The sequence below is a fragment of the Lepus europaeus genome, chromosome 3 (genome assembly GCF_033115175.1).
Source record: "Lepus europaeus isolate LE1 chromosome 3, mLepTim1.pri, whole genome shotgun sequence".
Lineage (NCBI taxonomy): Eukaryota > Metazoa > Chordata > Mammalia > Lagomorpha > Leporidae > Lepus > Lepus europaeus.
Genome location: NC_084829.1, coordinates 161,173,264 through 161,188,712, shown reverse-complemented (window position 1 = coordinate 161,188,712; position 15,449 = coordinate 161,173,264). Strand labels below are relative to the sequence as shown.

General features: G+C 56.9%; 1 protein-coding gene across 1 annotated transcript in view; it reads right to left on the bottom strand.

Moving 5' to 3' along the window:
• The window catches only part of SLC22A3 (solute carrier family 22 member 3), a 100,854-nt gene extending 86,577 nt beyond the window's left edge, over positions 1-14,277 (bottom strand). The window contains exon 1 of the mRNA XM_062187778.1: positions 13,864-14,277. Coding sequence (XP_062043762.1) covers positions 13,864-14,277 — 414 coding nt within the window. The remainder of the gene's footprint in view (positions 1-13,863) is intronic.
• Between the last annotated feature and the right edge of the window lie 1,172 nt (positions 14,278-15,449).

The window sequence follows — 15,449 nt, the reverse complement described above, 5'->3', positions numbered from 1 at the left end:
GGGCAGCGGCTGGAGTCAGGAGGTTTGGCTCTAGTACAGCGTCCTCTTTGGCTTCTTCTCTCCCTTAGGCTCTGCTCTCAAATCCATTTCCCAATGGGGTCCTCTCTGGGGACAGTTACAACGGAGGTGGCAAGACAGGCCTAAGGCCAATGCCAACTCCAGGAGGCACGCTCAGTCACCCCGTGGACAGGAACCAGGGTCCAACGTCCATGATGGACAGAGTAATTGCCCCTGCAGTTCAAGTCCTGGCTGCTCCACTTCCAATCCAGCTCCCTGCTAATGCACCTGGGAAAGCAGAAGAACATGGCCCCATCCTTGGGCTCCTGCACCCACAGGGGAGACCTGGAGGAAGCTCCTGGCACCTGGCTTCAGCCTGGCCCAGCCTTGGCCACTTGGGGACCGAACCAGCAGATGGAAGATCTGTCTCTCCTTGCTCTAACTCTGCCTTTCAGATAAATAAATACATGTATTTTTTAAAAAGAGCAGTTGTGCCCGGGCCCGTCCTCTCGAGGCTCTCTGGGGGCTCACTGTGGTGAAGGGAGCGGATTGGGATCTGCAGTCCCTGTCATCTCCCCCCTGCAGCCATCACAGAGCAGCAAATGCACCAGGAAGCTGAGCTGGGTGAAGGCTCAATGCAATTTGAAGTGTGGGCTCAGGCTCCCCATGTGGCCAGCGGGCAGCCGGACAGCGAGAGCTGGGAGGGCTGTGCCAGCACCCCAGCGTCCTCCAGGAAGAGTGAGAGACCAACGTCTATCATGCAAGGTTCCGTGGCTGGTGCCGCAGGTGTGTGATGCACTAAACTCGGTGGGGAGCCCTGCGCGAGCTCTCCCTCTGCTAGGAGTGAGGCCAGCACGTGCTCAGCAGGAGCAAGTGTACCGCCGCAAGCTGACATCTGTGTCTGCGTGAACCGAGAGCAAAGCCGTCTCCAGTCGCTGCCTGGCACACCCAGCCCTGGGATTTCCCTGGTTTCGGGCTCTGTCCCGGCGTCCCTCTGCGGGTCAGCAGCAAGTGTCCAGTGCACAGCTCTGAGTGAGTCTGGGTCAAGCGACCCCAACCCAGACCAGGCAAGTGAGGACTGGGCACCGTGTCCAGGACCAGGAGGAGGGAACTCCACGTCCCGAGGGGACTTCGCATGTGGCCATCAGCGCCACCTGCAAAGGAGGGACCAGCAAACACAGCTGTGGGCAGTGTTGCCAAACAAGATGCCCTGGGTCTCTGCCTGGCTGTGATCACTAAGCTCCAGGGAGTGGCCCCCGCCACGCCCTCGGTGTTGGATTTTTGGTGCCACACCTCACAAATGCCTCCCTGGGGCCTAGGGACTTCCCATCTGCCCAAAGTGAGAGCCAAGCTGCCTCTCTGACTCCACTTCCCAGGATCTGCTATCAGCGCCTCCCATGGTCACCCGTTACCTAACACTCTGCACACGCCAAGCCACGCAGTAAGCACTGTGCACGTGTGATCACAAAATCCTCCCGTCCCCGGGCTCCCACAACCGTACTCCCGCTTTGTAAGGACCTGAACCCAGAACCCTCAGACAAGGCAACGCTGCTCAGCTCACACCCCGAGGAAGCCCATGTCCTTCCGCGCCTGTTGTTGAAGTAGCAGACCGCCCTGAACCAGCTCTGCACTCCCGTAGACCGCCCTGAGCCAGGCAGCACTCCCGTAGACCGCCCTGAGCCAGGCAGCACTCCCGTAGACCGCCCTGAGCCAGCTCTGCACTCCCGTCTGACCACTTCACCCCGTCTTAGAATAAGAAACTGTCACTGTCCAGTGATCTATAGAGCGGACCAATGCAAAGACAGCTTACTTGGGTTTGTGATGGAATCAGGGCACCCAGTCATCCCTGGGTGACTGACAGAAGGAAGCCCCCTGTGAATCTGTCACATGACGATCCCCAAGGAACAGAGACCCCCACCCCCACCCCCACCCCAAGAAGCTCTGTGGGAAAGGTTCTGGGAACAACTTTTCTTTAAAAGATTTATTTATTAACCTGAAAAGTAGAGTTACAGAGTGAGAAGGAGAGACGGAGAGAGCGAGAGCAAGAGAGAGAGAGAGAGAGAGAGAGAGAGAGGGATCGTCCATCTGCTGGTTCACTCCCCAGAGGGCTGCAACAGCCAGGGCTGACCCAGGCTAAAGCCAGGAGCTTCTTCCGGGTCTCCCAAGTGGATGCAGGGACTGAAGGACTTGGGCTGTCCTCTGCTGTTTTCCCAGGTGCATCAGCAGGGAGCTGGATCAGAAGTGGAGCAGCCTGGACTCGAACCGGTGCCCACATGGGATGCCAGCACCCAGGCAGTGGCTTAACCTGCTGTGCCACAGTGCCAGCCCCGGAACAACTTCCACTACAGAAGTGGAACGGACTTCTTCATTTCGTTTTTAAAAGCTGATGCCACATAAATACAGAACAATCTCAAGCTCGTCTCCTCCCCTCCCCCAACTATGAAATGTCTGTTAACTCTCCCCGGCTGGGACGCTCACCTGCGGCCCACGGGAGCCAGCGCTGGGCACTGCTTTTGAAAACCAGCCACGTACAATGCACACACCTTCTTCCCTGCCACCATCAGCCTGCGGCACCAGGGCTCCCAGCCAGGGGCATCGGCTTACACCGTCCCTCTCCGTGGGCCGCCGACACACACATGGTCTTTCATCTCACGTTGAGGGCCACCCGATGCTTCCAGCTGGCAACGGTGCCATGACATCGGAGCTGTGCTGTGCGTAGCTGGCCTAAGCAGTCCTGGAGAAGGCCTTGCAGACATGAGCCACGGCCCAGCACAGCCGGCCTCCTGCGGCAGCCCTCGGCACGCGTCCCCGGGAACAGAGGTCCTGGCTTCTCCTGATCTCTTTAGTGCCCGAGAGCCAGGCTCTAGCTCCGAACGTCCAACAGTGCCAGAAACTTGAGAGCCACAGGACTCCTGGCCCACCTCACATCACTCTTCTCATGGTTCCGAAACTCCGCCCCAGCAGCCTGCTCCGTGCCTTCCCTCCTGGCTGGGAGCCCACGCCCTGCCCAGCTCTGCACAAGGGCCATACTGGTTCTCGCAGACTGGGCACCACTGTTGGGAAACAACCATTTCAGCAAATCTGCCTCTCTGCTCCCACCCCGGGAAACCCTGAAGTCCACTGGGTAGGCTCCTCCTTCTCTACCGCTATGCCCAGGAACCCTGAGCAGTTACATCCCCACACACAACAGCCAAGACGGCCGACCGCAGGCCAGGAAGCACACTGGGCACCTGTGCAGGTGGGGAGAGAGAGACACAGCCTATCAGAGCACTGTCTGAGCTCTCTCCAACCTCCCTCTCTGAGCTGTTTACTAAGTAACATTAAAACAAAAAGCTTCCCACTCTTATTTCTAGGTTTTAGTACAAATAAATGGGAGTTAGCAACAAAATCCAGAAACATGGACCATGTTGCCCCCAGAGAGACGCGATCTCAGGAGAATTACTTTCAAACAGTTACATGTTCGAACATCTTAGCCAAAGGTTAAGTTTAATTTTGGAAGCATGTGAGCACCCATGGGCTATGAGGTGCTGGTTCACTTCTCATGTTGCTTCCCGTGCTACTACGGTCCAGTCCCAGAAGTCACTGTCAAACGCAAAGCCAGAGACTGACCAGCGGCTGCTTATCCCCTGCCACAAGCCCGCGGGATCCCACACCAGGGGCACCTGCCCCATCCAACCGGCTTCCGCAGCAGCACAAGCACCCGTGTCTCCCACATCCAGGTCGCACCTGCTCCTGCCTCCACAGTTCTCACGTGCACGGGTCCCACGAGGTTCCAGAGTGGGTGTTCAAGGTGGCGGGCAGGACACCTACTCCCGCCTCCCGTCCTGCAGGGGGCGCCACTTGCAGCACAGCAAGCCCAGCAGCCCAGACGGCTGAAGCGGCGGACCAGGTGTTCAGGTCACTGCAGCCCAAGGCATCTCCCCACTGTCCCACGGCTGAGCACCCCCAAGGTCAAGATCACCCATACTTCAGGGGCCTGAATGCCAACTCGGCCGTGCAGCCACAGAGAGAGACAATGATCGACTGCTTGACTCAGAGCAACAGAGAGAGGTCCACAGATGTCCCCCGGGGTCCCCAGCCTCCCACGTCTCAGAGCCACCTCCCTCACCCCGCAAAGACCAGCACTCGAGGGGCCGGTGCCATAGCTCACTTGGTTAATCCTCCACCTGCGGTGCCGGCATCCAATATGTGCACTGGGTTCTAGTCCCGGTTGCTCCTCTTCCAGTCCAACTCTCTGCTGTGGCCCGGGAGGGCAGTGGAGGATGGCCCAAGTGCTTGGGCCCTGCACCCTATGGGAGACCAGGAGAAGCACCTGGCTCCTGGCTTCAGATCAGCACAGCACCGGCCATGGCGGCCATTAGGGGAATGAACCAACAGAAGGAAGACCTTTCTCTCTGTCTATAACTCTACTTGTCAAATAAAAAATTAAAAATATAAAAAAATAAATAAAGACCAGCACTCGAGCTTTCAGAAAGTGTCCCCCAGCCCCTGCCCCCAGCTTTCACAGTCGCCTCCCCAAACACAGTTTAAAGTGAAACTCTTAGGAGGGATGCACCACACTGCCCCTCCTCCCCACGAATGAAATGACCGCACGGCAGAAACGTGGAAGGTGGAAAACTCACCTCCTCCTGTGCTCCCAAGCCACATCCCTTCCTGAGATCCTCTGTGAGCACAGAGCTAGCACCAAAGTCGTTTCATTACAAAGAGAACCAACCACACAGCCCTCCTTTGAAAGTTCTCTGCTGAGCCCCTGCCCATATAAAACTCAGCCACTGACCTGCTCACCAGCCACTGTCATTCTCAAAACCTGCACCAGCACCACCAGGGCACCTGACCTTTCCCTCATAAAATAGAAACAAACTTCCTTTCTTGGCTATGGGTTAAGAAAAAAAAAAAAAAAAAAAAACCCGAGGCAGAGTGTGCGGAAGGTTTGATTTGTTTTGGAAGACAGGTATCATTGGCTTCAATCCACAGCCTTGGAAGGTGCCATGTCCCTTGGAAGCGCTGGGGCCAGGCCCCCGGTGCCCCTCGATGCCCACCAGGCCACGCCTATGTCTGGCTGCCCCTGGAGCGGGCTCTGCTGACGACAAAGACAGGCCGAGCGGTGCCAGGACAGCTGAGAAAAGCCACTTCTGCCCAGTGGACGTCAGCACGAAAAAATGACAGCCCCAGAGAGCCAGCACTTCTGTCCTGCCCGCTCCTCCCGTGTCCCAGGCCACAGCCCCCACGTCGGGTCCCGTGGATGGCAGAGCCCAGGGGCACACAGATTTCTGGCCAGGGCGGGGGGATCTGTCCTCTCTCAACCCAGAGACACACGGGGGCAGTTCCTGCAGAGCTGTGGACACCCAGTGACTTATGTTGTGTGGACACGAGGAGGAGGACAGAGGACCTGGCACTGGGGGTCACTCAGAGGCGCTCTGCTGGGAAAGTAGCTTCTGTCAATCATGTCAATCAATGCCAGGGTTGGCTCAGCCATAGCTTAAGGGGGGTTAAACGTGCCACTCAGTCCCTTTCTCAGCCACTCGTTAACTTAATCACAGTGCCGATCTCTGGTCCCATATACTCTGGGGAGGGAGGCCACTGTGAACATGGTGGGCATACAGCAGGTTCTCAGGCTGGGAAAAGAAACCAGACCCAGCCCCAGGGAGGAGGAGGTTGGCGGGGGGCAGCTAGGGAAGGTATTTCTGGAGTAAGTAACACTAGCTGTGATCCTTGAACAAAGAAGAGAGGTGTTTGAGAGAAAGAAGGGCGAACTCGGGAGCCTGGGAAGCCACAGCCAGGGCAGAGGGGGAACCGAGCCTCCAGAGAGGGAGGCCCTGGGTGGGCAGGGTCACGGGGGCTGCAGCAGATGGAGGAGGGGGCTCTCTTGAGGGTGCCAGTTCCCTGTCCTCGCACCAGCCACCTGCAGCCTGGTGACCTCTGCTTTGCCAGGAAGCTCACTACCCACACTGCAGTGCGGTATTAGGGTCGGTTAACAGGGAGAGCTATAACAAACAGCCCCAAGCCGCAGCAGCTCAACACGGGAAGCTGTACTTCTTATTCTCTCCCTGTATTCCCAGGCAGGGTCACTGGCTGGGAGGAGGGAGTGAGGGGAGTGAGGAGGAGTTGGCCACCCTGGAGGCTTCCTGGAGCCCACCTCCTCCCATGCTCTGGGGCCTCTGGGTTCTCCACCAGCAAGGGAGGGAGGCAAGAAAGGATGCAAGAGAGGAGCAATGTCACTTTTCCCTGGGCCTGACAGTGTCACTTGACTCCTCCCCAATATCACGGCCCAGAACTTGAGCTGCAAAGGAAGCTGGCTGTGCATCCCACAGGAGAAGGACCAACACCCAAGGGATCTTTTTAATTTACTGCTAATATATTAGCGATTTATTATGCCAGAGCAGGACAGCTCTGGTCTACAGCCCGTGTTCTCCCTTCCTCCTGGTTCTGACCCGGCTCAGAGTCTTACGCGGTCACAGCTGTCTTGGGCCTCACCAGGGGGCCAGCACCAGTGGGCAGGCACTTTGATCACCACCACAGTAGAAACCGTGTCGCCAATTCCAGAGCCGAGGAAAGTCAAGCTCAGGTGAGTTCTGCACCTTGTTCTCCAAGCTGAGATGGAGGAGCTGGCAGTTGGGCCAAGACCTATCTGATGGGAGACACGGGCACATTCTTCCCACTGTACTAGGAAGCCTCGCGCCAGGTCTCTTTACCCAGAGATCCGCACGCAGAGCCATCCGACACATCTGCGGATGCCCGGCGTGGGACATGCCCCTGCTTTGGTCCAAATCTCCTCCCTAAGATTTGTCAAGATTTCTAGGGGGTGTGGCGCAGCTGTGGGGTTCCTCCCAACCACTTACAGCATTTTACTGTCTGGCATACATCCCTGGAAAGTGCAGAGCTTTCTGGAAATAAACAGCAGCTTTTCATCACTAAGATTTGGGATTCCGGCCACGAGATAAAGGGATGAGCCATCCGCCCAGACGGAGTCTGCAGGATGTTGTCTGGTTGTGTTCCGGTCACAATATTCTCATGAAACACCCGGCACGGCTCCCAGGGTGGCCCAAGGACCACCTGTACTGGCCCTAGATGCCAGTGAGACAGGAGAGTCTCAAACCCAGAACCCATCTCTGGAGTCCAAATTCTACAGGTGGGACCCAGGGCTGTCCCCACCCATGAACAGCTGCAGAGGAGAGAATGTCGCAGGTGAGGGTGTGTGGGACGGAACGCCTTCTCCCTCCTGACTGTCCTCTGAGGCCAAGGTCAAGAGCGAGGCCCGTTCTTCCCTGGCTCGCCTCTCTGCCCCATCAGAAGGCAGTCCTCTCTACCACGCTCACTATCACTGTCATCTCCTAACTGTCTCAGTGCTATTCTCCCAGCCAGGCCTCCAGCTCGCCAGAGAACAAATACCCCTCACCTCTGTACCCCCGCCAAGCCCAGTGTCTGGCACATAATAAATGGGAAATAAATTTCAGCTGTACCACTGTCGAAAATCCAAAGCATCCGCTGCCAGCGAGAAGCGGGAGATGCTCTTTGTTAGCTGCTAGCAAAGCTCCTTATTGGACACATTTTCCTTGTGGGGCTGGGTTCCAAAAACGTTGCTCCGTGGATCCGTCTGGCTGACCCGCTGCCTGAACCTAAGAGCAGACACCCAGCCTGGTGACGGTTTATTCTGCAGAGTCCTGATGTCCCTCCCTTGGGACAAAACCATTAAATTGTTTCTAAATTTTTAAAGATTTGTTTATTTATTTGAAAAGTCAGAGTTAGAAGGGATGGGGGGTGGGGAGAGAAGTCCTCCATCCACTGGTTCACTCACCAAAGGATCACAGTGGCTGCCAGGGTGGGCCAGGCCAAAGCTAGGAGCCCAAAGCTCCATCTGGGTCTCCCACATGAGTGGCAGGGACCCAAGTGCTTTGGACTATCTCCACTGCTTTCCCAGGCCATCAGCTGGGAGCTGGGTTGGTAGTCGAGCAGCTAAGACTTGAACCAGTGCTCACATGGGATGCCAGTGTCACAGGCAGTGGCTTAACCCATTTTGCCACAACGCCAGCCCCAAAACTAGCAGATTATTAAATGCCTTTGCATATCAGTAGAAAGGTCTGAGGGACTCTCACTGGAAAACAAGATGCAGCATAAATACAACTTTGGCTGCGCTTTGGGAAAACCACACACCGCTGCTAGAAACAAACAAGAAGAGAACAGGTCACTGGAGACAGAGCCAGGAGGTTGAAGGACGAAAGGACTCCAGGTCAGAAGTGCCCCCCCCCCCAGTGCCACAGAGGCAGACGCAGACCCCTGGGTGCAGCCAGATCACCCACTCGGAGCCCACAGAGAACACTAAACACACAGCAGCTACAAGCAACAGGTGTGGACCACCAAGGGCTTTGCCACACACAAAGCACAGCCCGTGAACACACTGAAAGAAACTGAAAAATGGAAACGCAAAGGTGAGAGGACAGAAGGAGGCCACCAACAAGCAACAGTCAGGTTTACTTGAAAGATGACGTGCAACTTTGATACGTGAAAGCCAGTTATTGAACTCACTCTGTGTGGATGGATTCCGTGGCAGAGTTTATACTGCTGAACGCAAAGTAAGTGAGCCTGAACTCACATCTAAAACATTGTCTACACTACACATACGGATGCAGGAGTGGGAACTGGGAGGGGTCCTGAGCCACAAAGGAAGAAAAGGAAGGCCCAACCCAGGTGTAATTGGAATCTCAGATGGCAGAAGAGGCAGCACTGAAGATAGAACAGCTGAGAATCTTCTAGAACAGGTCAGAGAAACAGATCTACAACGGAGACACAGCACCCATTCATCCAGCAAGTATTTACTGAGTGCATACCCTCTGCCACACGCGACCGGGACCAAGATGGATAAGTGAAAGAAACCCACCTGGACACAACCTGAAGGGGAGAGGCTCGCCCAAGATGGCGACGTCTCAGAAGGAAAGCAAGGGTTCCGACCGAGACACAGCCAACGCCTTCAAAGGACCGAGGGGAGGTAGTGGGAGGTACAGAGCCATTTTCATCGGAAAATCCAGAAATACAGACACATCCCAAGGTGGGGGAGGGGCACGTCCAGCCAGTGGCCCGAGAAATCCTGGGCTCTGACCCCGCCAAGGCAGCACCTGCAGCTCAGGAAACCCATAAGGGCTGCTATGGCCCATGAATGAGGTCATAGCTATGCAAACAGCCTGGGCAGAAACAATGGGTCCCCCCCCCCCACCCGACAAAACCTGAGAACATCTACCCCACAGAGAAAGGCTTAACAGATTCACTCCCAAAGGAAGAGGAAATGCAGTGATGAGCGTATGAAGTGTGAGCCTATACCCAGGCGTGATGATGGAAACTGGATGCATTGGCCAGGCAAGAAATAAGCTGTGTGAACGTTCTGTAGGTGCTGGAGAGGAATGTGTGGTCTCCAGACACGGGGTGCAGGATTTTATGGATGTCCAACATCGGAAGCTTGCCATCTGTGCTACTATAAGCAGTCTGCATTATGACGCACATGAACGCCATCAACATGGAGACAAGGACAGACCTGGAGTACGGGTTACAATACTTGCAAGACAGAAGCAGCGGCTGAACTCAAGTGTTTAAAATTGTTTAAGAGCCAGTCACCGTGTAAATTTGGATCTGCTAAGTCAACTTAGTAAAAATTCCAAGAGTAACCACTGAAAGAATAAAGGAGCTACATTCTAGACAGAGGAGGGAATAAAGCGAATGTGAAAATAAACTAGGAAGCATTTTCAAAGGAAGTAAGCAAAGAAAGAACAAGGCCAAGACAACAACATGGCATGAAGTCCAAAAAGCGCCATTCCTCACGAGACTAAACAGACCAAGCACGCGAGGCAAAGTCGAGGCGCTGGCTGATTTTATGCGCCACACATGAACTCTTAGAATACGAAAGTTTGAAAGCAAACGATAACAGAAGATAAGCAGGCCGACATCCACCAACGGAAAGCCCGAGCGGTGTGCAAGCATCAGCACCAGACAGAACAGACAACAAGACCAACTGCACCTCGGAGTGCAGGAAGAGTTCCCGCACCATAATAAGATGTTCGATTGATGCTGGTAAATTCATGAATTTTAAATGTATGCACTCATTGTATATGCATCCAGTACAATTGCCTGTTGTACATAGATTTTAAAACCTGGCAAACTGCTGAGAATTGGCCAACCAACCACAGGCTCATGATAGCAAATCAAAACAACCTTTAAGTTACTAATGGACCACGCAGATAAACAGTTAATTAAAATGTAGACAATTTTAAAACACAGCTGAGAATTCCAACATTGGACATCCATAAAATCCTGCACCCCATATCTGGAGACCACACATTCCTCTCAAGCATTTATAGAACGTTCACAAAAGTTATTTCTTACGAGGCCATAAATCGTCTCAATAACATTCAAAGAGGAGCATCCTAGCCGACCATGTTCGCTGCCCACACCACAGCGAAACAGGAAACCAACGATAAAAAGACAAAAGCATGAGCACACATTTGAAAATTTAAAACAAGAAATAACAGTGGAAATTTAAAATATTGAGAACAGGGAAATAATTAAAATGCATGTTTCAAAACTTGTTGGAGTTGATTCAAAGAAGGTCACAGAAAAAATTTAGAGCTTTCAATATTTCACTGGAGATGAAGACAGGCCGGAAATAATTGAGTCAAATCTGAAAAACCACATAAAAATAATCGCAGAAAGCTAGAACAAGCAATAAAAAGGAGAAGTGAATGAAACAGAAAACAATCCCACAACTGTATCTTTGAAAAAAAAAAAAAAACAGACATCCTCCTAGTGAGACTGATTTGTCAAAAACAGAGTGAGGGGCTGGCGCTGTGGGGCAGCAGGTTAAGCTGCGATCTGAAGCACCCACATCCCTATGGGCGCCTGTTTGAGTCCCAGCTGCTCCACTTCCAATCCAGCTCCCGACTCTACACCTGGGAGAGCAGCAGAGGGGCCCAAGTGCTTGGGCTGAAACTAACTCCAAGCTTCAGACCAGCTCAGCCATTTGGGAAATGAACCAGCAGATGGAAGACCTTTCTCTCTATATATCTATATCTATATCTATATCTATATCTATATCTATATCTATATCTATCCCTCTCTCTGTAAGTTTGACTTTCAAGTAAATCTTAAAAAAAAAAAAAAAAAAAAAAAAAAAAAACAGAGCAAAGGCACAAACAATACAAAGTAAGATCTCTGAAAGTGCCCATAGCAAATCAGAGCCTCAGGCTAGAACCTGGGCCTGGCAAACCATCCTCTGGCACCCAGCAGTGCAGCCACATGCTTAACGAGTCCTGAGCAGGACACGCACGGGCTACGTCTTTGGGACAGGGGCACAGACGGTCCCTGAGAACCAAGCGGCCACCGTTGTCTTTTTTTTTTTTTTTTTTTGACAGGCAGAGTGGACAGTGAGAGAGAGAGAGAGACAGAGAGAAAGGTCTTCCTTTTTGCCGTTGGTTCATCCTCCAATGGCCGCTGCGGCTGGCGTACCGCACTGATCCGAAGCCAGGAGCCAGGTGCTTCTCCTGGTCTTCCATGCGGGTGCAGGGCCCAAGGACTTGGGCCATCCTCCACTGCACTCCTGGGCCACAGCAGAGAGCTGGCCTGGAAGAGGGGCAACCGGGATAGAATACGGTGCCCCGACCGGGACTAGAACCCGATTGACACAAGACGGCCTGATGGCCAGAGGACCGTGATAGTCACAGGAGAAATTCAAGATAAATTGTAACGTGTGGATGATCTGGGCATCGTGTTTTGTGGACCTGGAGCACCCCAAGGAGGAGCTGCTGATTGACAACCGTGACCCCTGGACTCGAATCCAGTTTGGCCACCTAAAAGGTGAGGGACCCCGCCGGGCCCTCAGCATCGCCAGGGTCCTGGCCAGCCTCAGGGGCGTCTTCTACAAAGTCAGGGCGATGGCACCTCCCCCTCGATGTCACGAGGGTGAAGGAGAATAGCCACACGGAGGAGCAGCCTGGGATCTGGTCACCCCGCCTGCTGAAGCAGCTCTCGTTCACCCCTCTGCATAACCTGGGCTTACTCTGGACACAAAATCTGAGCCGAGGATGGAACGGCACTTTCTTTCCTCCACTCTGACAAAGGCAAACGGGTTCATCTTCAAACCGAAGACAGCAAACCCTGGGGCGTGCAGACGCCACGAGAGCGAGCCGTTCTCGACGGCTGAGCTCCCCGGGAAGATGGGGGTTACCACTGTCTGCAACACAACACACCAGCCAACCAAGAGCAGCACAGAGAGAAAGAGAAAGCTCTCCAAAACGCAGGTGGTAGCAAGGAGCGCGTTCTGCATATTACTTGAAGATTCTTGGGTCATTGTCCAGGGCACGGTCACCCAATGGTGACGCTGACGGTGTTGTTGGGATTGTAAAGATCTTCATCTAGCACCTAATTCCCCCCATGAGAGGCGCAGTCACTCATCAGAAGACCCATCCCTGACCTCCCACCCCCCCACCCCGCATTACGGGAGCCACTGACCTCCCCACACCACCTTGGCAGAGCCCACACTGCCATGGGAGCCCCTGTCGGGAGCCCTGACTCATGGGGTTCTGGGTCCCGCTTCTTCAACACCCACAGATCACGCTCACTCACCCAAACAGCAGCCTCCGCTGGAGCTCTGTGAGGCTCCTTTTACTCTTCATCTTTAAGATGTCACCAAAGCTCAGGTGTCCACCCTCCACGCCCCGTCTGCTTGGGACGCCAGTGCTAGGCAGCCCTGTGCGTGGAGCCCAAGCAGCCGCCTACCAGCCAAACTCCCGGCAGAGGCCCGGGACAATGCCTCCCTTCTCCCCATCCATGTCACCCTAAGGACAAGACCCCCAGGGCTTAGAAAGCAGAGCCAGCCTTACCTACAGAAGAAGCAGAATTTAAAGGACCCCGGACACCCATGTGCACGTGCTCAGACACCCACACACGGCCTCATGCCTGCATCTTCCACAGCGGCCACTGCAGAGAGGTTTGGGCCCCAGACCCCACAGCACAGCAGCAGCGGCTGCGGCCGGCTCCGTGCTTTCCCCATCACGCCAGCACTGCTTTCAAACCGCGTCAGAGATTAAAGAAAAAGCCTTTTCCAATTGACTAGAGCAGGATAGATCACTTTTCAAAAATGAAGTAAAAAAAAAAAAAATGAAGTCGCGCTCTGATTGTAGGCAGGGTCCATGAAACAGGTTAACCCTGCACCCCACGCTCAAGAGAGGCCGTCTCAGAGAGGGGCTGCCTGGCAAAGAGGCAACCCAGGGCCAGAGTCGAGCCAGCGCAAGGGCAGCCCGCCTGCGCCCCGGGGCACGCCCTGCCCCAACGCCAGGCATGCCGCGGCCCGCCACCTGGAAACGGGGTCCCGTGTGTGAGGCTCACAGCCCCTCTGACGCACCGGCACGAGGAGACGTCCACTCCTACCCGGTGCCTCGGCTTCCCCCACTTCTCTCGCACGCCTTCTCTGTCCCAAAGCATTTTACTGAGAGCACTCCTGGCCACAGCCGCGACCTGCGGTCCCCTGGCGCCCAGACCACCATCTGGCTCATTCGCCTTTGCTGTGTGCCCCGCCGGCAACCACAGGGCAGGCGGGCCCGCCATGCGCTCACTCCAGAGACCCAGGGGCCCGCAACCCGCGGCCATGGCTCCGGAGTGCCCCTCAGCAGGTGCGTCTCTAAAGGCTTCAGGGGCAAACCACCCCCGGGCACGGGAAAGGAAACGCAAGCCCTCCCCCCACCCCGACCCCGGCATCCGCGACGCGGCGCTGCCCAGCATGGGCTGAACCCGGTCGCTCCCCAAAAGGAGCCTCTCCCCGGCCCCGCGCGCCGCCGCGGGACCCGGGCCTCGCCCCCTCGCGCCGAGCTGCCTCCGGGCGCGCCTTACCTCGCTGACGATGGTGGAGTGGGCCTGGGCGTAGCGCCAGCCGCCGCGGCACGGCACGAGGGGCGCCGAGCGGTTGGGGAAGGCGGCGAGCGGGTCGGCGCAGCTGAGCGCGCCCGCGTGGGTGGCGGCGCTGGCGTTGGCCGCCTCCAGGAGGTAGCGCTGGCAGCGGCCGTCGCCGCGGCGCTCGGGCGCCGTGCGGTTCCACTCCTCCTCCGGGCTCCAGCCGCAGCGCTCGGCCAGCGCCGCGGCGCTCGGCCCGCGGCACCAGTAGTGGTCGGGCCGGCTGCCCAGGAAGACCACGCCGACGAAGAGGAAGGCGAAGGTGACGCCCGTCAGGCATAGCAGCAGGAACACGCGCCGCTGGAAGCGCCCGAACTCGCCCGCCCTCTGCAGCGCCTCGTCGAAGGAGGGCATGGTGCGCCCGCGCCGCGACTCCGAGTGACCCGTGGGCCCCGCTGGCGGCCGCTCTTTACCCCGCCGCCTCCCCCTGCCGCCCGCCTCGCCCGCTCTGGCACCGCGCCCGCCGCCGCCGCTCCTCCCGCTCCCCGCCCCCCTCCGCGGGCGCCCTCGGGCCCCGGGGACCACGCCGCCAGCCCTGGCTGCGCGCCCTAGCGCCCGGGGACCCGGCCCGGGACGGCGAGTGACGGGCCTGGCGCGCGGCCCCGTGCGGCCCCCGCGGGTAGTCCGCTCTGCCCTCCGCCGGGCTCGGGCTGCAGCCGAGAAGTTCCAGGAGCACCCAGCCACCCCAGACTCCACGGACTCGGTCTCTCCGCGGCCCCCAGTGTAGCCTCGGTGGGGGGTGAGGGGACCAGAGCCGCGCGCGCACCGCTGGCCCCGGGCCCGGACCCGGGAGAGCCATCCAGCCCCGTTCCCGGCGCGTGCGTTCCCAGAGCAGTGCGCTGGGACTGCTGCCTTGGACCCACCCCGGGAGCGATCGGGCTCTCCAGCTTTTGCAGAGCAGTAGCTGAGCCACCCACCGAGGTTCGGCCACTAGGTCGGAGGCCTGGAAGTTGGAGAGGAGAGGGGGTCACCCCCGGGCCAGTCCCATCCAAATGGCCTTCGCCCAGGCCTGCCAGCTCGCGCTCAGCCTGCGCCCCAGCGGGGTTTGAATCTTGGTTTTGCACTTCTTTGTTGATCTCCAAATTCCGCAGAGCCTTGGGGCCGCCTGCCCCGCACCGCACCTCTGCTCCTGCAAGGCTGTTCGGTCCGCGCCAGGACGCCTTGCCCAGCGGGTCACCGGCCGCGGCCTTGGCGGTGCGCGGCCCAGAGCCTGACAGCGGCCCGGTGCCCTGCCCAGCCTCCTCCCCCTCTGCATCTTTTCCGAGAATAGCTCCACCTCTCGCCCCTGTGCCACCCCCGGGTGTCCCCCCCATGGTCTGCCCTGTGCCACCCCTGGGTGTGCTCCCACGGTCTGCCCTGTGCCACCCCCGGGTGTCCCCCCCACTGTCTGCCCTGTGCCACCCCCGGGTGTCCTCCCACATTCTGCCCTGTGTGACCCCCGGTGTCCCCCCCACGGTCTGCCCTGTGCCACCCCCGGGTGTCCCCCCCACGGTCTGCCCTGTGCCACCCTCAGGGTGTCCTCCCAC